Source organism: Gallus gallus, chromosome 4 (assembly GCF_016699485.2).
Source record: "Gallus gallus isolate bGalGal1 chromosome 4, bGalGal1.mat.broiler.GRCg7b, whole genome shotgun sequence".
In the NCBI taxonomy this organism is placed as follows: Eukaryota; Metazoa; Chordata; class Aves; order Galliformes; family Phasianidae; genus Gallus; species Gallus gallus.
In genome coordinates this window covers 38,817,721-38,839,881 of record NC_052535.1, presented here as the reverse complement: position 1 = coordinate 38,839,881, position 22,161 = coordinate 38,817,721, and the positions used below count along the sequence as shown (strand labels likewise).

The 22,161-nt window shown below is 41.6% G+C and overlaps 2 protein-coding genes across 12 annotated transcripts; both read right to left on the bottom strand.

Annotated features, from left to right (window-relative positions):
* Window positions 1-232: 232 nt before the first annotated feature.
* LRP2BP (LRP2 binding protein) lies at window positions 233-9,927 on the bottom strand. 5 transcript variants are annotated; one of them, XM_015276563.4, is made up of 9 exons: window positions 9,842-9,927; window positions 9,547-9,638; window positions 7,740-7,853; window positions 6,152-6,294; window positions 5,963-6,068; window positions 5,226-5,449; window positions 2,995-3,160; window positions 1,225-1,312; window positions 233-671 (listed from the first exon to the last, which is right to left on the bottom strand). In XM_015276563.4, the coding sequence occupies exons 1-8, from the start codon at window positions 9,903-9,905 to the stop codon at window positions 1,247-1,249; spliced, it is 975 nt and encodes a 324-aa protein (XP_015132049.2). In that variant the 5' UTR covers window positions 9,906-9,927; the 3' UTR covers window positions 233-671; window positions 1,225-1,246. The 5 variants fall into 5 exon arrangements, with proteins under 5 accessions (XP_015132049.2, XP_015132051.2, XP_040555578.1 ...); XM_015276565.4 differs by lacking the exon at window positions 7,740-7,853; XM_040699644.1 differs by lacking the exon at window positions 9,842-9,927 and having other exon boundaries at window positions 7,740-9,637.
* A 202-nt stretch (window positions 9,928-10,129) lies between these two features.
* Window positions 10,130-21,898, bottom strand: UFSP2 (UFM1 specific peptidase 2). 7 transcript variants are annotated; one of them, NM_001396975.1, is made up of 12 exons: window positions 21,829-21,898; window positions 21,377-21,455; window positions 20,400-20,580; window positions 20,240-20,306; window positions 19,792-19,949; window positions 19,173-19,365; window positions 17,623-17,769; window positions 16,984-17,148; window positions 15,241-15,365; window positions 13,214-13,290; window positions 12,455-12,579; window positions 10,130-11,694 (listed from the first exon to the last, which is right to left on the bottom strand). In NM_001396975.1, exons 1-12 carry the CDS (start codon window positions 21,868-21,870, stop codon window positions 11,608-11,610), a joined length of 1,446 nt encoding a protein of 481 aa, NP_001383904.1. In that variant the 5' UTR covers window positions 21,871-21,898; the 3' UTR covers window positions 10,130-11,607. The 7 variants fall into 7 exon arrangements, with proteins under 7 accessions (NP_001383904.1, NP_001026307.2, NP_001383905.1 ...); NM_001031136.2 differs by having other exon boundaries at window positions 19,792-19,943; NM_001396976.1 differs by having other exon boundaries at window positions 20,400-20,577.
* Between the last annotated feature and the right edge of the window lie 263 nt (window positions 21,899-22,161).

The window sequence follows — 22,161 nt, the reverse complement described above, 5'->3', positions numbered from 1 at the left end:
TGCTTCTATGAATGACTAAGTAGACATTGAATTACACTATTCCAATAGCTTCCCTGATATTACTCAGGGCTGTTTTACTCAGTTTCAGACAACCTTCAAATCTTTCCCTTATTTTATACAAAGGAAGGAAAAAAGAAATGTCTTCAGTGTTTTTTTTTTTAATTTATGTAAAAAAATGTATAAATATGGTCTTAAAGCCCATCTAAACAATTAAACATCAAAAAGCTCTGGGTGCCATTCATTACTTTATTTCAAATTCAGTATAACTGTGCTCTTTGAAAAACGGGACCGACCACTTCACAAAACCCATCTGCTGTAGTGAAATCAGTGTTCTGACTAACATCTTGCTTCCTTTTGCCACAGAGCTGAACAGGTCTCAAGTGACAGCACAGCCTTAAGAAGCAAGCTTTCCCACACATACCAAGCATTACAAGTAAAACAGGTATTTAGAAATGTGCAGGCTTACCATAGCCATCAGTAAACTTCCCAGAGGTATTATATGATGAAAGATTCAGTATAACATATCCAGACATACACACTGCTAACCAAAAGGTCTTCCAGCTGTTTCCAATACAGAGGTAGTGTGATCACATTATGAAGAAGGATAGAAGAAATGGGCCCAGTGTGGCCTAGAGACATGCTTCCAGACTGATGCCTTTTCTTCTGTAGTTCTGTAAGTAGAATTCACTAGTAGTAGAGGTTGGTATGGTTCAAACTGTAAAGCTTTTTGTCATACAGACCACTTTCTGAATTGCAGTCTATGGGTAAGACATGTTAAGATGGTTTAGTAGATGTAGATGAGTTAAAAAAGAACATAAAAGAAAGTATACATGCCACTAGCAAAGCTAAGATTCAGAAATGGAATTCGGCATAAAGTCATGAGCTGCGGATGGGCTGTAGGTGAAAAATAGACAAGTGTGGGTTCAAGCTTTTCAGAATATCTAAATACTAAAAATGCAAAAAGTATATCATACTTTTAATTTGATACAGTTTGACTTATGTGCTGCATGGCAGCGCTATGTCCTTAACACAATTTGTTGTCAGTACCATTTTTAGTCTGCCTCTGCCATGTATCTCAGTTACGTGTGTGAGCTTTTTGCTTTTTTTTAAATAAAAATGTCAGTAAATTTCTGATAAGTTATATAAATCTGAAATTGAGGCAGTAAGTGAACAGTCTGTAATTGAAGATTAAAGACGATTTACTGTAGGAAGGACATTTAATACCTGCCAGAACTGAAGGAAAGACTTAAATTCTTCCAAGATTAGCTTTCAGTTCAAGATCAGAAGCAACATCGGGATCCAGAAGGCATGCCTTTGAAAACAAAGAACATGGAGTACTAGCTTGTCGCCAAAACAAAACTGTATGCTGCCAATACAACACTGGTAAGGCTGTAGGTTTTTGTATTTCTGATAGCACATCAGAAAAGTTCAGTACTTCACAATGAGTGTGCTCAACTCCAGTTGTTAGCCTTACTTTCATTTTTTTAACTACCATTGGTTGGTATGGGATCGGCTGGCACCGCCACCAGCACCCTAAACCTGCTTACAGACTGCAGCTGTGCAGTTATTAAAAAAACAAAAGAAACCCCACTATTTTCAGTTTAGGTGAATGTAATTATGGTTAACAATTATTTTTCAGGTACAAAAGAAACTGAGCATACCCACAACTCCAGACTTCCCGTTCTGCAATTGCCCTTTAACTACTTTACTCCTTTATGTGGCCTGTCCCTACTCTAAGATAGTAGATGTAGAGATGTGTGGCACCAATCAACAGATACAATTTATTTTTATACTGCGAAGTTGGTGATGCTTACTTATCAGTAGCATATATGTTGCTAGTGAATGGTGAATGAAGGCTGTAATTTTGTCTATAATGCTAGACTAGACAGAAGACAAGGGGAAGGACCATACGCATGTGATGCCATGTGGTAATGGAATCCTGATGTACTTTTTCCATATCTGCTTATCTAGGACTACTGGCAAAAGTGTTCACAACAGCCAACCGTGTGTTTCTTTTTGGACCTCAACCTATCCTCTGAAAGGCTTTTCACAGCAAAAAACCAAAATCTTTTAAATTATGATTTCAGCCAAACGCTTGCCTACTCTGCTAAGCCTTTTTTATCAGCGGCTGCCACAAGTAAGGAGCCACAGAAATTGCCAGCTGCTAGCTTAATATTTGCATAAATAACTCTCCATTTATTTGGACTGCACTCAGCTGGGCCCTGAAGTATTTTACTTGCAGAAACAAATGATCTCTGTATGCAGAAATTACAGAGCACCTTAGCAGGATGGCATCCACGCTTCTGCGCTCCCTCTAGTTAGCATCATCATCTTGCCTTTACTTTTAGGCATCACTAATGTAATTTAGTTTTCAGAAGCCATTATTAGTCTTTTCCCTCAGGCAGTAAATCTTCCTTCAACATTAGCACTTATTTAGAAAATGTGATCTGTTTTTCCTCTATGTATCAGTGTCAGTAGCTCCCCGATCAATAAAAATGTAATAAAAATGATTAACTACTTGAATAATTTAGAGAGTTCCATCCTCCACCTTACTAAGCTTTTTGCTGACTTCCATGGTATTTTTTCTTTGACAGTATGAATTGTTACTGCCAGCAAGTGGGCAGACAGTATCCTTCAAGGCCCATAAGTAGTTTTCAATACGATTTTATTACTCTTCATTTTCTTGCAGAGTTTTTAAAAAATATTATTTAAGTTAAAGCCTTTAATAAAACAAAACAGCAAGTTTAAAGACTCACATCCAAGGCATCACTCAGTGTTAGGAGGTATAAACTAGGCTTCAAGGCTTTAGAATCATAGAATTGCCAACATTGGAAAAGACCTCTCTGATCATCCAGTCCAACTGTCCACCTATCACCAGTATTTCCCACTAAGCCATGTCCCTCAATACGACACCAAAATGTTCCTTGAACACCTCTAGGGCTGGTAACTCCACCACCTCCCTGGGCAGCCCATTCTGGCACCTGACCAGCTTACCTTAGAATAGTACTTCTTAGCAGCAGCTTCATCTTTCTCTATGCCTCGGCCAAGATGGAGGCACCTAGCCAAGTAGAAAGCAGCTATAGCAACCCCTTTGGCTACATATGCAGGGAGGCAATCAGTCATCGTTGCTAGCATCTCGATGTTGTCGTTTTCTGTAGTCCTGTTGTAGAATTTAGAGCATTAGGTTAGATAATGCTATTGTGAGCCACAATTTAAGTCAACTGTATTTCCATATGACGTGGTAATACTTCCTTTCCATTTATATAATTACCCAAGGTATGCTGAAGGTTCATGTATTCAGTGGGCTGAACAGGATTCTTCTATTTGGTGTTTAAGTTATTATTACTTGAACGCTGTGATACTAAATATTAAAAAGAAGATAAACACTGCAGTTGTTTTCACTGCGTGTATACCAGTTGTTATGAAAGGAAACATATTTCACCCCAACAGTTTATATTAAAATATTTATTGGAAATTAATATGGGTGGGAGAAAGGCAAACCTTTTCATACGCCCCAGGCACCTGAGTATCTTGGACATACATCAGAGCCTCGTGTTGGAAGACCTACTTATGAAAATCACGTGGCAACTGTCTCAGCTCAGCCATTTTCTTACTTCTGCATACATCTGCCTGCTTGCTGTCACCTTATTTTCAGCATGATTTTGTTTTTTACTATAAAACCATTTAAGCAACCAGAAGGACCATGTGAAACACTGTCTGAACTATCAGGCTACGGTTACTAATATTGTCACTACAACATTAGGTATGGTATTTGTAAGTGGAAATTGATTTCTTCTAACTGGTATCTTAAACCAGAAACCCCCAAGTCCCATGTTCTTTCCAGGTATCAAACTGGAAAAAAACCATCTAATAAGAACATTCAAATACAATGACAGCGACCTGCCACGTGAGACAGCATTTTTGCCTTCCCTTCCAAAAGATACATAACAAGATACCACGGCAAAGAAGAATACCCAGCCAAACCAAACAAAGATTCTAGTTTTGGAGCTGACTTGTAGAACGTACCATAGAAATGGTACATAGACCCACATGGACTAAGACAATTATTTGAAGTGAGGAATATTGGTAGCTAACCTAGACTTCAATATTGGGCAGGGGTACACTGTGTGTAATCGTGTGTATATTTTAATACAATGGTTGTGCATAAAGCAACCAATTGTAATTGGTAGGAATGTAAAAAGGCAAAGGAGCCATAACATAGAAGGTACAGATGTTTGATACAATTGGTTGAGCTGCTGAGAGATCTTTCAGGAGCAATCCTCATTGTGTGGAACTGCTTCAAATATGGTGGCAGAGTCTTCTACTTTAGAAACAGTCATTTCTGGCTGCATTGTGGGATTTCATTGCTATTTTCTGTGAGCACTACTGCAGCAGATGAAATGCGCTGTCTGTTCATCTGAATAATGTGCCTCATGGCACTGCCTGGAAGGGGCATGTTCCAAACGAGAAGGGCTAGCCCAGACTACACAGCCCTCAGTACATTTGCAGCACAGGAGGAAAAAAAAGCAGCTTTCTCTGAGAAGACTATGCAGCAATGAGTAGAGCAAACAGCATTCACTGCTGAACTACTGCTGAATTACCAGAGCTGCTGCTATGCAGTGGCATATACAGGGGTCAGGTAATTACAGAAACTACTTGCATGCACATGATGACTATTTTGAGGTTCAGGCTCAGAAAGTGCATATGCAGTCTGTGTTTCGATAAGCAGTAAGTGATGTAAAGCTAAAGTGTGGTGGCTTGCCACCACCTGCAGCAGCTACCTCTAGGTCCCAGGCCGTGATGCTCAAAGGGGGTGATTGTGGGATCCCAACCAGTAACAAAGCAGAAGATAGTGGGCAGCAATGACATGAAAACGGAGGTTGTGAAGAGCAGAACACCTCTAGGAGTTTAAAACAGGAGCCTGGCCCAGACTGTGGACAAGGAGACAGGATGACAGGGTCTTACCTGGGATTCTAATTCAAGACTGGTTTGCTTCACAGTATCAGGAAGAAAAGTTCATCTGTACCGAATAACTGAGAAGCCTACTGACTTAATATTGACAGTGGTCTGCTATTCCTCCTTTAAAAATGAGGTCCTGCAATTCATTATCTCAAATGTCTCCTGATCTTGAGAAGACAAGTTTATGAACTTAATAATCACTTTCATTTAAGTAAGGTCCACTGTCTTATATGAATATAATAAGAAATAAATAAGAATTAACTAACCTTCTGGCTATGGCAACAGCTGTTGAGAAGAACTTTCTATTGTAATAATATTCCACAAGGTGGCCTTGAGCGTAGATGTTTCCTCTTTCTGCTGCAGCTTTCAAGCACTCCAGAGAGGCCTTAGTGTTCCGACGTACACCTTGTCCATAGAGATACATAACACCAAGTGCACCCTGTGATTCCAGGCTTCCATTGCCACATGCTTCTGAATGCCAGAAGAAGGCCTAAGCAAGAGGCACAAAGTTGTTTCCTGTTTACCTCAATGAATGTTTTGCATTATCTAATGAACTTTTGATGAGATGTACTCACTTTAGCTGGTTGTCTTGCATACCGTTTCATTAAAACCCTTTACGTCAACTAGTCAGTAAGAAGTGCTTACGTGTAAAAGAAAGCAGAATCCCCAGCGGGCTTTTAAACCTGCATCATTTACTGAGAGCTGTCAACCAGCAACACCTGCTTGATTTTTGAAGGGCATCAAGGCTGGCAGAATTTTAATCCGCTCTATCTTTCTCTCTGATATTCCTACTACATAGAAATAAATCTCAGCTAGCAGTGTCAAGCCAGTCCAAAGGGAGACGTACTGACCTTCTCCTCCTACGGGCTTAAATGAATGATAATATCTAGGATTACTTGGAATACACAGTTTTAAAGAGTCAAATATACCACCACAACCTTCTTGTGAAATCCAAAATTAGTTGGGACTCATGAAATTCGTAAAGGGTGCAAGTGGGCTTTACCTTCTTCAGATCCTTTAGATCTGGCATGGAATAAAGCATTCCTAAAGTACTCTGGGCCTTTACGCTTGCTTTTGGATTCCCGTTATCTGCAGCAATAAGCCACAACCTGAGAAAACAGAGACAAAGAAAGTTCAGTAGCAGTTATCTCAGCATCTTCAGCTCATCAGGAGAATTACTGTCCGCAATCACCTTTCAGCCTCTTCAGTTGAATGCTTAACGCCGTATCCTTCATAATGCGCTCTGCCAAGGTTGTATGCAGCTGCAAACCTTAAGTGTCTTGCTGCTGGGGAATCAGAGCTGAGTATCTTCTTCATGTATTCCACTCCCTTCTCCTACAATTGAGGTGTTATAATTGTTACATTTCGACTGCAGAACCTCTTTTTAGAATGTGTATGGACAGTGTTGCTGTCGGTGAGATTCTGACATCTCATTCACCCAAATACCTTCCACATTTGCAATTTCTTGAAAACTGTTATATTTTTGTCTTATTTGTCTTAATAAGTATTCTAACAAATGCTGCTTTTCAATGGCTATTATTCTATAATATACATAACTCTTTATTTTCCAGTGCACCCACAAAGATTACTGTTCAAAGCCAGGTTGGATGGGGCCCTGGGCAGCCTGGTCTGGTACCAGGTCTGGAGGTTGGTGGCCCCGCCTGTGGCAGGGGAGTTGCAGCTTGGTGATCCTTGGGGTCCCTTCCAACCCAGGCTATTCTCTGATTCTATGAATCGATGATTTTACTTGGACACCTTTTAACTTCATCTCTCTTGCCTTACTTCCAGAACGCAAGAAATGCTGCCCCACTTCTTAGCAAAAGATGGCTATTTGCAAGCCAAAGAAACAGATGCGCTTCTAATTTCTACATGAAATCTAGCATGCCTCTACATTTTCCCAGAACACGACTTCCTCTCTATTTATCTGCATCAACACAGTAACAACAGAAGTCTTTAAGGTGCTTCAGTGGTTTAAGGAATTAATTCTGGGATATGGAGATGCTTGGAAATACAGTTGCCTGATTTCCATTTTTACAGATTCCACTTTTATCTACACTGCTTGTTAAAAATTAACAGATTAATAACTATTTTTAAACAAGCGACACTGCTTCCATACAGAGTACAATCGAACTCTTTCAGTCTGGAGAAGAGGAGGCTCAGGGGAGACCTTATTGCTCTCTGTAACTACCTGAAGGGAGGTTGTAGTGAGCTGGGGGTCAGCCTCTTCTCTTGTGTGACAGTGATAGGACTAGAGGGAATGGCTTCAAGCTGCGCCAGGGAAGGTTCAGGCAGGACATTAGGAAATACTACTTCTCTGAAAGGGTGGTCAGGCACTGGAATGGGCTGCCCAGAGAGGTGGTGGAGTCACCGACCCTGGTGGTGTTCAAAGAACGTTTGGATGTTGTGTTGAGGGACGTGATTTAATGAGAAGTATTGATGATGGGTGAAGTAAAAGTATGGGTGAATGGTTGGGCTGGATGATCCTGTGGGTCTTTTCCAACCTTGGTGATTCTATGATTCCTACGATCCTTAGCAGTGGTACTTTAACACACAGATTACCGTACGTATTTTGCAAATAAACCTGTTTCATTGTACCTGGTTTTGAAAATCTCTTCAGCCCAGATGCCTCCTTTGATGATGCTTTGTGAGCACCTGCACCTTATGAAACTATTTCTAAATCAGTGACTTCTTTATCTTAAATTATCGAGATTACAAGGAAGCTTTTAGTGATTAAAAATTGCTATTATAAGAAAAATAAAAAGTACAGCTAGATTACTCACAGGGTCCTTATCAGTGCCTAGTCCATCGTAGTGCATTACACCAAGCTGATACAGTGCCTGAAAATCTGTATCCTTGCTTTTCTCAAACTGTACTAATGCTTCTTCATACCTCCCCTGGGAAAGAAGGATGAAGACAGAGTACACCAAATGAGGAGTACAGCTTACCTCTCCAGTGGATCTCCTCACACAGATTTTCAGACTGGAGCATTTCACTCCCAAAAAAGAAGAACAAAACAAAACGCAACCACAGAAGTGGCAGAAAATGGAAAGAGAGTGAGTTAGCAACTGCAAGGACATTGGTAAATGATGGAAGCACCTAGGACTACCAAGTAAGGTTTGATTGTTTTCAGGTATACGTACAAAAAACCAAACACCTAAATATAAGCAGTGGTATGCAAATGCAGGAGAAAGAGGTGCTGAGAATAAACACGCACCAGACTCAAGAGGGCTCCACTTGATGGCCTATAAACCTCAGTGGGCCACAAGCGTCTTGACATGGAACTCAGACTGATTTCTACAAGAGAGGAACGGTGTACAGCTGAAAGAACTGCTTCTACCCTTTAAATTTAGTCTGAAGATTTGCCTTTACTACTCTGTGGGTTTAATTTTGTCTTCAGTGTTGATTTTTTCCCCACATACATACCAAAAAACAAGGTATGTGCAGGACAATACGAGCCCAAGGATTCTGCAGTCAGTCTCATCACCTCACCCAGAACTCGCTCACCCCATTCTGCCTTCTGCAATGACCTCACATGATCTGCCCTTGTGACAAGGGTAAGACTATGATAGGTTTCACTAGTTTATTGAATAGACTTGGTTTCCTGGTGAAATATGGTTTCTCCATCTGCTTGCACTTGTTAGAGAGAATCTTAAAGAGCATTTGCTCCTGCAGTAGGTTGAAGGAGAATATGTATTTTCAAGTACACAATGTACCAACTGCAATGTAAGAGCTAATTGACAAACTGGTGCTCTTACTAAAACGCTGTTATGTACGCATAGAAAAATACTAAATAAAACCAAGTATTTCTTGTATGGCTTGCTAAAACAACACCACACTGCCAAAGCTTAGAGGTGAGCAGCTGCTGGACAGCGAGACACCTCACAGTGAGGAAATGCCCAATGTTCATACAGTCCACTCCTCTGAAAGAGCTCAGGGAAAACAGGGCCTTCTTACAGCCAGCTGACATGTCAGATAACCAAGTATGGCTGCACTCATACTCTTCCTCTGAACTGAGTGCCGTGAGGTGTATCACAGGGCTCTGATCAGGTGCTGATTTGTTCTAACATGTGCAGTGCTATGACAGCATGCATTTTAAGGCAATACAGATGGACGCTCAAAAATATGGAAACGGACACCCGCTCAAACAGAAAATTGAAGGGTGGACTGCAGTTTATAACACGGACATCTACGCCAGCTCAAGAAACAGACAGGCCTGCTGCTCCTTGGTACTGCTTTTGCTCCTGCCAAAGGCAGCTGATGCAGTAACGAAAGCACGGAGCACATGCATGGAGCACGAAGATGCCCACCTGCTCCTGCTGCCAACCACAAGCCTGGCTTACTCCACGGCCCTTACTGCACTGCAGGCAGTACTGAGTCCACTGCCCCACAACACAAAGCACAGTGGTGTTCAGCCAGTCAGCTGGCCAAGAAACGGCTCGGGAGGGAGGCCAGCTGTAGCACACCTGGTGATTTCCATGGTAAAAAAAAAACAGGCACGGGCGTCTCCTGTTGTTTTTAAGGTGCCATTTACCACTAACACTGAATGCAGTCCACTAATATCTACTTTTAAAAAAGGAAAGCCCCAACCTCTTCATAGTACTGCTGTCCTCTCAGGAAACACTCCCAGGGATCTCCACCTTCTGCTCTCCTCGCCAGCGAGGCAGCATGGCTGTCGTCCTCTGCTCAGAGATAAAGCACACATTTGTTTTTCCCAAAAGGAAGGGACTAAAGCAAACTAAAGCAAACTAAAACAAAAGGAAGAAGAAACAGAGTGCTGCGCAGTGCCGCGGGGGCAGCCGCCTGCACGAGGGCCGCAGGAAGGGCCCGGGGCGAGACACAGCCGTCCCAGCCCTTCCGCCAAGGAACCTTCCCGACCCCGTACCCGACAGCAGGCAGACGGCCCCGCTGGCCGCGGCGCGGGGCAGCGCCTCGCTGCGCACTTCCATGGCGGCCCGCCTCGTCCCGCCCCCTCCCCGCCGCCGTTACTGCCCGCCCCGGGCGTCGTGAGGGGGAAGGCGGGGCGGCCCGTGCTGCTCGCGGGCCCGGAGTCGGAAGGAAGAAGGGCTGGAGGGTATCTTCAGGCTTGCCTCGGAGAACGTCTATTCATGCAGCGATAGAAGCTGGCAGCCTGCAATGCCTGGCTCTCCTTGCGCCTGGCGACGCCAAAGTTGGGTGTTTCAGCTCCGTTTATTCATGTCAGTGTTAACCTGCTGAGAATGCGTGTTTTACAGAGCTCTTTTACCACTTCAGAGTGGATGCTAAGGCTGTAAATATACCATAGCATGGCTGTACTCATAAAAGTCGCATCACAAACCACCGTACACCTTCATGCTGGAGTTACACACACTGTATGCTGTGTGTTCAAGTCACAGGATCATAGAATGGCCTGGGTTGAAAAAGACCACAGCGATCATCTGGTTTCACCCCCCTGCTATGTGCAGGGTCACCAACCACCAGACCAGGCTGCCCAGAGCCACATCCAGCCTGGCCTTGAATGCCTCCAGGGATGGGGCATCCACAGCCTCCTTGGGCAACCTGTTCCAGTGCGTCACCACCCTCTGAGTGAAAAAAAGTCCTCTGTAGTAACTTAAAACAACAACAAAAAACCCCACACCGTTTTAGCGGTTACGTAAATAAATTTGGTGTTGCATAAGCTGGAAGCAGATACATACACATTGAAGGTTATAGTGTTGCCAGAAATGAGTACTGTGTGGAATGGCACACAGAAGGCTCCCCACGTTTTCTTTCCATGTTAAAGCATTCTCAGTGACGTGTGGATGGAGGAGTGACAAAGATGGCGGTTGTACCACAAATGTATCCTAATGCTCTGATGACAGCAGCTGTAGAACATTTGTTTGTCCATGTGACAGGTGTCGGTCTCCTAGCTGACAAAAGAAATGCCTTGTGAGCCAAAGTCAAATTAATGGGAATCCAAAGGCCGACAACTTGACTGTGAACGGAATGGCTTTATGGATGCTGTCACATTGACTCCTCCTGAGGAGGAAAACTCCTTTATTTTCACTCCTAACAGAAGACCGTCATTTTGCTTCTTCCTACAATATTTGTATTCATACACATAAATAAGCACATAATAATTTAGACTCTCATACTTTTTTCTGTGTAAATGAGAACAGAAGTTCATAGAATTCGGTTCATACAGAATTTTCTTTTTCCTTAACCCTCCTCTAAAATACCATTACCAACAGTGGAAGCAGAGAATGATGGCTTTGAATAGACCCATACTGTGAAATGCACCTGGCTCTACAGAGCCTGAAAGGTAAGAGTGCAGGGGTTTTTTCAGCAGGAAAGAATTTCATAAAATAAAAGGATCAGACGTTTAACTTCTAAAGCTTTTAAGCACACTAAAATTGTTATATAAACAAAGTTATCTTACCCAACAGGAAGGAAGGAGTAGTAGGTACTTAATAATTAGTAAAAAATGCAGCTCACAGCAGATAACTCTCTTATTCTTTGATGTTTCATTAAAAAAAAAAACCCAACAAATGTCTTGACTTAAATTATGTATGTACCATTTCTATTTCAACTGGGTTTTGATCAATTTCAAGTATTAGCCTGCTAACTAACAAGACAGTTACTTCTAGGCCTGCTAGTATTCTGGCTAAGCATGTTCTTGCATAAGATTGAGATTTAAATAGTTTTTGGTCGTTGAGGTAGACACAGGTTATAATAGGCATCCTTGCTCCAGAAGTCTGGGCCCTTCCAGGCACACCAGCCCTGGCCAAGAAAAAGAAAAGACACAATTTAAATCTGCCATGAGTTCTGTTTTTCATATCCATTATTAAGTTAAGATCTTACTAATTCTAAACTGTATGAATTATTTTCAAGTATCTACAGAATGCAGTGACACACAATTTGCAGGATGTTCTGCACATGCCTAGAAAACACCATAAGGGACTTTACAGAGCTTCTCCCCCTGCTCCCACAGCTTGGTTTCCAAACAGCAGCACCTCTTCTTTCTATATCCCACTGCCTTCTGCTGCTACAGAGACTAATGCTGTTCTGAAACACCGTCATTCTCACAGATGTAATTTCTCTCCTCTTGAAGAACCTTTGCCTTCCTTAGAAACAGATCAGAGCCAAAGTGAGCTCTTAATTTAAGGTGTGCTGTTGATCACGATTTACTAAATAAGTCTAGCCAAGTTTTTAAGTTTACAGAATAAGAGGTAATTAAATGAGGTGTTTCCAATACAAAGGAAGGACAAACTTACTCTGAGAGAGGTCATCTGTTTGTACTGCAATACTGTTACACGGTTAGTGACCTGATACATCTTCTCCAAAACCACACTGCATGTCAGAAACTAACAATAGCTAACATGTATGCAGTTTAACTGGGATCAGCACTTCCCATGGGAACACACTTCTCTATGGAGAACTCACAGAATGGCCAATTTCTAGTTGGCCATGCATTATTTAATAACACATATGCATTCATAGGTGTGTGTGTGTGTGTATACATATGTACATGAAGTCTCACCTTGTCCAAAATAACATGCAGGTCTTCTCCTCCAGTGTAATGTGGGTCTAGAATCAAATATTTTATTTGCCCTGTCATTTCATTCCACGCCACTCCTAGTATCGTGTGAGCCAAAACACCTCCACCTCACACAGGAGAAAAACAAACTGTTAATCTTCTTCACCGAGATTGTCTGAATACACAAGTCTGCAATAACAGCACTAGTCATAAATAAATACCAGGATTTTTCATTTTTTGAACCACTGGTTTCTTGAAATACTCTCCTTAAAGTTAAGAAGTTCTTATGAATGACATTTGCAACGATACCAACATTTTAGATTATTTAAATATGAATACTGGTCCCGTGATGAATTTGGATAAGGAACGATACTCCCCTCCTCAAAGCCAGATAAACACTACTCTTCCGAGGTGGGAAGTTCTGGGGAGCTGTACAAACATTTGCCCATCTACAGAGATGAAACTCCTCTAGAAGTCAGCTTCTCTCGAGTTCTGACTTTAGAAGCAGCCTTTGAGAACACCATTCAGATTGATTTTTGTTACTAGGTGTAATCCTGAGCTTCAGGGAAATATTGAGTGAAAAAGATAACAGGCAGACTAAATTGCGTGGTTTTCTAGGCTCCCTCGAGAAGAGTGTAATTAATTAAAATTAATTAGGGTTTTGACTAGCTCTTGTAAACTGAATCAGTACTAATTGAAATGAAGTTCAGCAGAGGAAGGCCATGAACACTGACTGGCATTCTTCGATACTCAACTACTCACCAATCATAACTGGAGTTCCTTCAGTCTTGAAATGATTAGCAAGTTCTCTTCCCTGCAAAGCGAGTTCAGAACCCTGGCTAGGTAAGAAACAGAATGTTTGATCTGTCATCCTCACAAGGCTTAGTTTTTTAAATTATCCATCACATTAATTAACTGCACAGGTAACTGATTAGAAAGTGGCTGCTGTGGTTTACAATTTTTCTGTGTAAATCTCTTGGGACAATCTGGAAAAAAGCATTCTTTATGCAACTGAAGAGATTCTGCCTGGCCTACGGAATTCACTGTAAGCCTCACTGCCACTGAAGCACCTGGAGTTGCCCAGGTTCTACCATGTTTCTGCTGTTTGTTTCCCACAGTGGGGACAGCTAGTAAACCCCAATGGCTCCCTGCAAGAGATCAAAAAAAGCACCAGACTAACTACACCTGTGAGCAAGGGGAATCACAGAATGGCCTGGGTTGGAAGGGACCTCAAGGATCATGAATCTCCAACCCCCCAAGGGAAGTAACACAGCCTCATCAGAGCCCAATAAAAATAAGGCACCAGTAAAGGTGTTTATAACGACGTGTCTTAAGATAGGTTTCCTCTTCAATTGCACAAGCAACTGCAATACTCATATCCAAGCTGCCTTCAAAAAATCATATCTGAAATGTCATTAGTAATCCAGTCAAAGTAACACCGAACGTAGCCTGATTTAATTTCCCTACTTTACAAAGAGTAAGTCTACATGGAAGAGTAAGCTGTACAGGTACAACATGTGCACACATTCCATGATTAGGAGCTCACATGCTTCTGAAGGCGACTCATACTCTCCTCAGAAGACTGGCTGTACTTCTGAAAAAGGCGACAGAAGCTAGGCAAGGAAATACATGCAGATATTAATATCTTGTCTTTATATCTCTTCATATTGTGGTTAACATTTTTAAAACACAAACTGGGTGTCTGCTTCACAAGTTCCCAGAGAGATGGACTAAATACAGACAGAGTGTAAAGCTAGAACTCTGGGAAATGGGATGGTGCATGTATAATAATGGATTTGGCACTGCTGTTGCTGATGCAGCTGTGAAGCCCTCCTTGCCTATAGAAAGAGTTACAGGTGCTAGCTGAAAGTAAGTCCGAGAGAAAAATGCAGCCTTTTTGAGCTGGTCATTGGCAGTGGATAGCATGACATCTCTTTTCAGCATGCTAGCAAGGCTGGCATTTCACAAGCCTGAAAAACACCGGTGCTCCCTTGCAGCATAACTCTGAGCAACTCTAAGCCGTTCACAAAAGCATGTATTCTGTATTCTTACGCACAGGAAGAAAAAACTCCACACTAGCACAGCTGTTATAAATAACGGGTGGATATCTATCTGCAAACACAAGTCGAGGAACAAAAAGATTAAAACTGGCTGTATAAAGCTTTAGGAAACACTGAAGAAACAAACTATTTTCCTACCATTAACAATATATGTCACCATGGTTACATGCTCTTTTTGAATATCCACAGTGGCATTTAGTCTAAATAAATATAACTAATGACTAATATTTTGAATAGAATTTTCATACAGGCTCGGTTAGCATACATTCTCTATTCCGTTATTTTATTTATCACAGAGTGCTCAGAGATTTGTTATTCTGCTTACTGCTGTCCAAGTGGTAGAAATCCAGTCATTTTATTTCCGGTAAATACTGAACATTATTCTTTTTCTCCTAAATGTATTCACAGGGTTCTTTATTGCACAAAGAAGTGTCAGATTGTCAGAAGGGAAATAAATCCCTTGTCTTAATGTCACACAAATCCAGGGCGGAGGGCACTATTTCCAGGCTGCTCAGCAATTTGCCTCAATCCCACACTGGATGGGGTAATAATTCACTGTCAGTGTGTGCCTCCTGATGGACGGACTGTGTTCCTGTTGTTCCAAACACTGTGTTTGCAGATGGAAGGGAAATAGGCTGAATTTCTGCACATCAGTTTGCAGATAGTTAAGCCATTCACAGAACATGTCTTCAGTAATTACCGAACTACTGAAAACATATGGATTCTTACCTGACAAATAATATTTTTGACGTTATGCCAAAGAGTTGATTCAAAACAAGCTGCACCTCGACTGAACCAATCCACTGCCGTGACCCAACAAAAGCTGCAGGTTTGTCTCCAGCATCAACCAGGGCCTTTGCAACATTAGAACAAGGAAGTAAAGCAAAACTCAACAACATAGAGTAGACTATTCCACCATTTTTTGTGTCCAAGAAATAGGTATATAAATACAGATGTTATAACCTTGCTAGTCAAAAGCAAACAGATGGTTATTGAATTCCATTCACTGGGGTTTAGTTTTGGGAATGTCACTTGGATGCCAATACAGTACAGCGCCAGTAAGAAGAGAACATGGAGCTGGGCTCATAGGCAGGCTTCAATCTGAGATGCTGAGCTGTGTAATATTTGAGCATACCATTCGCAGTGGAGAAGCCACTTCACAGACTGAAGTGCCTGGTTTTGAGGCATCTCAGAAAAGGATCCATAAAACAGTAGATTGAGGAAGAGGCCCCCGAAATAACACTGAGACTTGGCATTTAAAACACACTCTGTTCAGTTTGGAGTTTACGTGTCGCATGCAGCACTCGAGATGCCTTTTCCACTTGGGATACATAGCCCACAAAGTCTCCTGAAGGCTGCTGCCCTCTTCTAGAAGTCTGACATGCTACAGGAACATACAGATATAAGGTGATTTTACGCTTGGGGACAGACTGAGAAATGCTCAGGAAATCCAGTTTTTCCTTTATTGCTTACATCCCTGTGAGGTATGATGGAAGTCGTTTCATTGAGCAAACCGAACTTTGTTAAAACGTTGAGTAAATAAATGTAATACAAAATGCTGTTTTTAGAAGGCTGAAAATAACTGTGGTATTTTTTGCTAGGCATACGATGTTAGCCACCCGAGCCTACACTTTTTCTTCAGTGCTGTTACCAGAAATGAACATACTCAAATTCAAAAAAGAAAATGAAGGAAATGAAGGATCAAGTAATAGAAAAAGCCCGCTACTCTCATAGGTGAAACTGCAAAAGAAGACAGCAAATCAATGCATAACATCTGGGAACTAAATCAGCTGTCACTGCTGACAGAAGTCTGTTTTAAAACTGATTTTAATATGACAGATTGCATCCCTTGTTCTCCTTCATTTGGCAAAAATAGTGAAAACATTCTAAACAGAGCTTCTAGCAGAACATTAATTCAAGGAAATACTTAGAAAACTATTTTAATGAAGCTGCTTTGCACACAGACATTTGGAGACAGCTCTCTATTATAAATCTTGTTAAAACTAATGGAGTACTATAGTTCAATTTAAGAGATTAATTTAAAATACCAAACGAATTTGAAGTCTCAAAAGTCTTAATCTGTGTATGGGAATTGCTAGGTCCCAGCCTGAACCAGTGACTGAGCACCAGGTGAGGAGGAGTGGCTAACCCAGGGAGCACCTGAGCGACCCGAGGCAGACCCTGGGTCCACCCCTCCTCACAATCATTTAAGGGTTAGCAGCCAGAAGAGAAGCATCTCTATTTAGTGATGATGCTCTTGCGATTCTGCCATTGGAAGGAGGTAAGCTGCTTTTTCCTGTATTGCTTTCTAAACTATAATCCTGATCAATACCTTTGTAAACATGCTCCCATCCTGGAAGAAGGCACTGTTGCACCTTCTGTTGCTGCACAATCTGCCATTTAAGAGTAATCTTTACAAACTTTTCTAGATAAACAGGCATAAAGGACTTGATGTGCACAAGCATTCTGTACCTGCTGAATTTCCTTGTGTGTTGGTATAGGTGCATCAACGTAACCTTGCTGCTTGAACCAAGAACAGATGGTCTGCAAAGACCGATAAGCGCAGCCCCAGCCGCTGTCATCAGTGCGATCCTGCATATAGTGGTGGTAACTGTATGTGCCATGGACTAAATAAACCTGTACAGAGACAGATAATACAAACAAATCTGATCATGCTAGGATCAATTTTCAGTGGAAGTATATATTTCTGTCACTTCTGTTAGTTAGGGAGTTATAAATCTTTAGAAGAACTGAAGGTTTCTTATTCACACGTGACCATTCCTCTTTTGCATACTACACATCTCTATTCATAGTTTTATTTTCTTGTGTTGCTTTGGAAACACTTTTAAAATACTTACTAAAAACTGTGAGGTACCTTCTGAAATGGTGTACGTTACAAGACAATGCAGATAGGGCAGGAGGGGGAAGAGAGGAATATGACATACTAAAACAATGCCATTTTGTGTAGAGAAACTACTTCACTTAGACCTGGTTAGATAACATCCTACAGATAAGAAGAAAAACGTACAGAAATGAAGTTGCTTCTTTTAATGACAAACCTTAAATGAAATAAAACACTTTAAAGAAGTTACATCTTGATTTTAAACTTACCACACCAGACTCAGGACCAGGTGAATTAAGATGTAAATGGGGATTTCTGAGATAGCCATCTTTATATGGTTCATCTGGAAAATGGTAAGCATTTGCTCTCTTGAAATACGGTCTGTCGCACGGCAGGTTGAACAACCCATGCAATTCCTACATGCCAGTTAGGATAAAAGTAAAGAGCACAACTCAAGTTTGGGATTAAAAGAAACACTGCATTGGTTTCTGTCTCTATTATTAATTATAACCTTAACAAAATGGCTTAGTGAATGTAATCAGGTTGATATTCAGCATATATGTTTAGCGCTGGACCTTGCCTCTAAGGAAGCTGATGGAGGCTCACCTCCCATGTGAAGAGCCTGTTATTTCACATGGTCTTGCTACACATTGCTTGCCTCTGCAGACCCATTCAAGTAACAAAGTACAAACACAAGTAACAAATACCTTACCAAAGTGTGATAAAATACACCGTAACCAGAACAAATTATGCATTTTCCTCTGTAGTAGCACAGAGAATTATAGTCTTAGCTAATATTGAAGACACAAATATGGCATACTATGACAAATTAAAGATACAGAGCTCATGGTTCAAACTGATTCAGTCTATTTTTGTGTTGCAAGCAGAGCTCAAGATTCCTCTACATCTAAGGAGATATACTGTCTTTCTTTTTCCCACAGGAGTTAAGAGTGAAAGGAATCAAAATCATCTAGACTGTCTGTATTGCGGGTAATGGATTTTATGCGGATGACCAAACACTGAGCCCAACTATACTACTTAGAGCAACATTCAGCAATCAGGGGATGAAACTGTACAGAAGAGAGAGAGCAGGAAAGACTTATGTGTCACCCATATCTGAGGCCTCAGCAAATGCAAGGAACGTGAGGTTCAGTAATACTTTATCCAGAAGAGAATGAAAAATCCCCACAGCTTCTACAGATTTGAACAGGGAGATGACTATTTTCCCCACTCTCAGAACGTGTAAATGCATGACCCGATCAGCTTTGAGAGCTCTCAATCTGAAAGGATTGCTGTATCAGAACACTCCTACATCTCATCCATATTCCTTTTTCTAGATGTGCCAACCCAGAAGGCAAAACCAAAACCAACAAATTCTAGCCAGGGTTGCTCAGCTGTAAGCAACGACACTCCTTATCAACCCCCAAAACACAAAACCAACCAGAAAAACAATCCAGCCCACTCCTAATCCTTTCAGGAAACCTGCAAAATCTTGGCAGTAATGATCAAAGTGATCTGCAAGTAGGGAACTCAGGGAATCCAGAATCAGAAATATGATACAGATCAGTTCAATCTAAAATACACCCTACGTAGCTTTGTTTCCTTATGAAAATGAGATTTGATGCACTTTTTAAACTTCTAATACATCAATTTTATGTGTAGTACACTGCATCTATAATTAAAAATCAGAACCTGTTTGTATTATTTCTGCATTGGCTACATGAAAAGCTTTACCCTTGCTCCAGTGATAATAACAGTAAAAATAAAAATCAGGTTATCTTAGTATTTGTTGTACTCCGGCTAAAGGGAAATGCTTTACCTTTCTGTAACTTTCCAGTTGATCATCTGAAATACCTGTAGGGTATGAAATGGTTACAAGGTGATTTTTTCCTGGTAACATGAAATGAAACTGTTCTGGTACCACAATTGATGTTCCCTTCATGTATTTCATGATGCATCTTTCCATATCGGTTAATTGCTTGTGAATTGCTTTCACCAGGAGATTTTGCACCCTGTGTATTAGAAGGGACAATACTTAACTCTCAGAACAGCGATGGCGGACTGCTTTCATAGCTCACTTAAGCAGTACTCATGCACATTTGCACCTGCTCTGAACTTCTCACTCCTCCAATCCACTCCCACAGAGAAGGATGAAACTTCAGCGTGCTTTGCTCAAAGGGCAAAACTGTTCCAAGAAACTGCATCAGAAGCACAGAAACTATTCTCTAGTGATTCTGCCCTCTGAAATGCAGGTACCCCAGCCTGCTGCCAGAAACACAACCATTATGAGTGTCTGCTGAAATGCAAGTAACATATATATATATATATGAGAGTCATATATATATATATAATAAAAATATGATATATATAATACATATATTATACATTATATTACTATATATATGTTATATATATATATTATTGAGGATAATACTTACTTTCCCCACGTTTCATCAGGAGAAACAGATACAACAACATCAACTGGCAATGTCATATTAATGTAGTGGTGCTCCTTATTTTCTCTTTCGATGACTGGAGCCAAAGCATCTGATGAAGATGTCATCTCTAACATGAGGTCAATGTTGATTACCTGCGGCTGCACAGAATAAAGACAGCAACAGTGTATCTCCAACAATCCATTCTCCAAGAGGGCAAAAGGAAAACTGTACAGAGTTTGATACAATGTCCAGTAATTAAATAACTGGGTTAAAGGCTAAAACTTCTATGTATTGATCTGCATTCATGCAGAGCCTTAATGACTTTAAAGGGTGTTTTCTAAGTCATTTAAGTGTGTCCTTTTGCATAAATAAGGCTAGGGAGGGCAGATTAACAACTTTTAAGTGATAGGTTGTCAGATAGAAATTCTTAGCGTGGTGAGACACGTACCATGTCTTGAAGCTTCTTATCCTTTTTTTTGCCAAGCTTTCGTCGGGTCTCATCATCTTGATCAAAGCTGAAGTATCAACAGAAAGAGCAATTTCCAGAATATGCAATTAATCCATAACAAAATCATCTTTCTGTTTCGTTTTGTTTTTAATATACTCACTGTATAAATCGTTTTATCTCCTTACAAGCAGAATCATCAGTCAGCTCTGGAACGGTGTTGATACCGTTGTTGGGCCACACATACACTGAACTGTTGCAAATTCTTAATACAAGAACATCTGAGGACAGCTTATTTGCAAGATCACTGAAAACGTACTTTAATGCACTTTTTGCTGATGCTTCTGAAACACAGTAAGTAGAAAATTAACTTAAAAAAATTCTGCGATGGCTGAAGGATAAACATTTTTTAATTGATGTTTTGATAATGAACATAAATGCAAATGCTGTTATAATTAGAAAAATGACTGAGAGCAAAAAGTAAGATAAGATTTCATTCGGCAGGTCTGCCTCAACAAAAGCATGCTGTTTTCCTTGGCTTCCAAATAACAACCTACACTGTCATTGATTTTCCCATCAGTAATTCTTAACCAAGCCTACAGCTGCAAGCTTCTGTGGATAGGAAAGCTGCTATATATGCATATATCTGACCTTTTCAGTAAATTCTGCAAAGATTAAATCAGAGCTGCATATTACTGAAAAAAAATCTCATAGAATCATTTAGGCTGGAAAAAACCACTGCAGATAGCAGTGCCTAGTAATGCCTAGCAGAGGATGGCTTTGATCCACTGACTTCTGAGTTATGGGCCCAGCAAGCTTTTACTGTGTGTAATACCCAACTGTATTCCTTCATCTCATTAACTCAGACTTGGCCACTATCGCCTTCTATGCTCAAAATCCTTAAAAACTAAATTATTAGGAAAAAAACAAACAAAACTTGTCCCTGGAGACAGCCCAGCTCAGGCAGGAGGGGCTCTGAGCACATGATGGAGCTGTAGGTGTCCCTGTTCAGTGGAGAGAGTTGGACTGGATGGCCTTTAGGGGTCCCTTCCAACTCAAATGATTCTATGATCTACTAAAATGCCAAGAAAACAAACTTTTTTTTTTTTTTTTTAATCTATGATAGCCTTACAGACACACCATCAGTAGTTGCTAGCTGAAACGCCAAATCCAAGCCTCCTCTTATTCTAAAGAGTATGTCCATAGCTTCCAGAATTACCTAGGGAGGAAAAAAAAGAAGTCATTAAGTTATTTCAATACACATTCTCTCAGGCTAAACTTGACTTCCAACGCCACGGTGTGGAGGCAAGTCCAGTGAACGAGCACGGAGCTGAAAGGCACGCAGGCGCATGCCCCCATTGCACGAGTGCTGTTACAAGCTGCCCACAAGAGCCGCGGGGCGACGGGCCCTATCCTCGCAGCCACGCCGGCTGCGTGTGTGGGAAGCACGGCAGGCGAGTCCAGTGGGCAGCCCTCGCTCTGCCCCTAACCCGGCCTGATAGGGAGCCCTGCAGCCCGGCCCTCCCCCCGCCGTGAGGTGGCGCTGTGGCAGTTGCCCACCCGCGGAGACCCCCTGGGGGAGGCGGGCTTACCACATCCGTCAGCGCTGCAGCGGGGGCCGGGCCCGGCCGCATCGTCTCTACGCAGGCGCGCTCCGCCCCTCAGGAGGGAGGTGCGGAGGACGGCTGGTCGCCGCGGGCCGTACCAATGCAGGGTGCGGGGCGGAGGTGGGCTGCTGCGCGCCAGTGGGCGTCAGGAGCTGCGCGCCCAGCCCGCCTTTTCCCGAGGGCGCGAGGCTGTGGTGCGGGGCTTGGGCACCGTGCAACAAAGAGGGCTTAAAACTTTACTTAATTAAAATTCGATTGCTGTCTGTTCTTCACATGCAGCACAAGCAAAGTGCGCCTAGTGCTGCCACCACGTTTCAG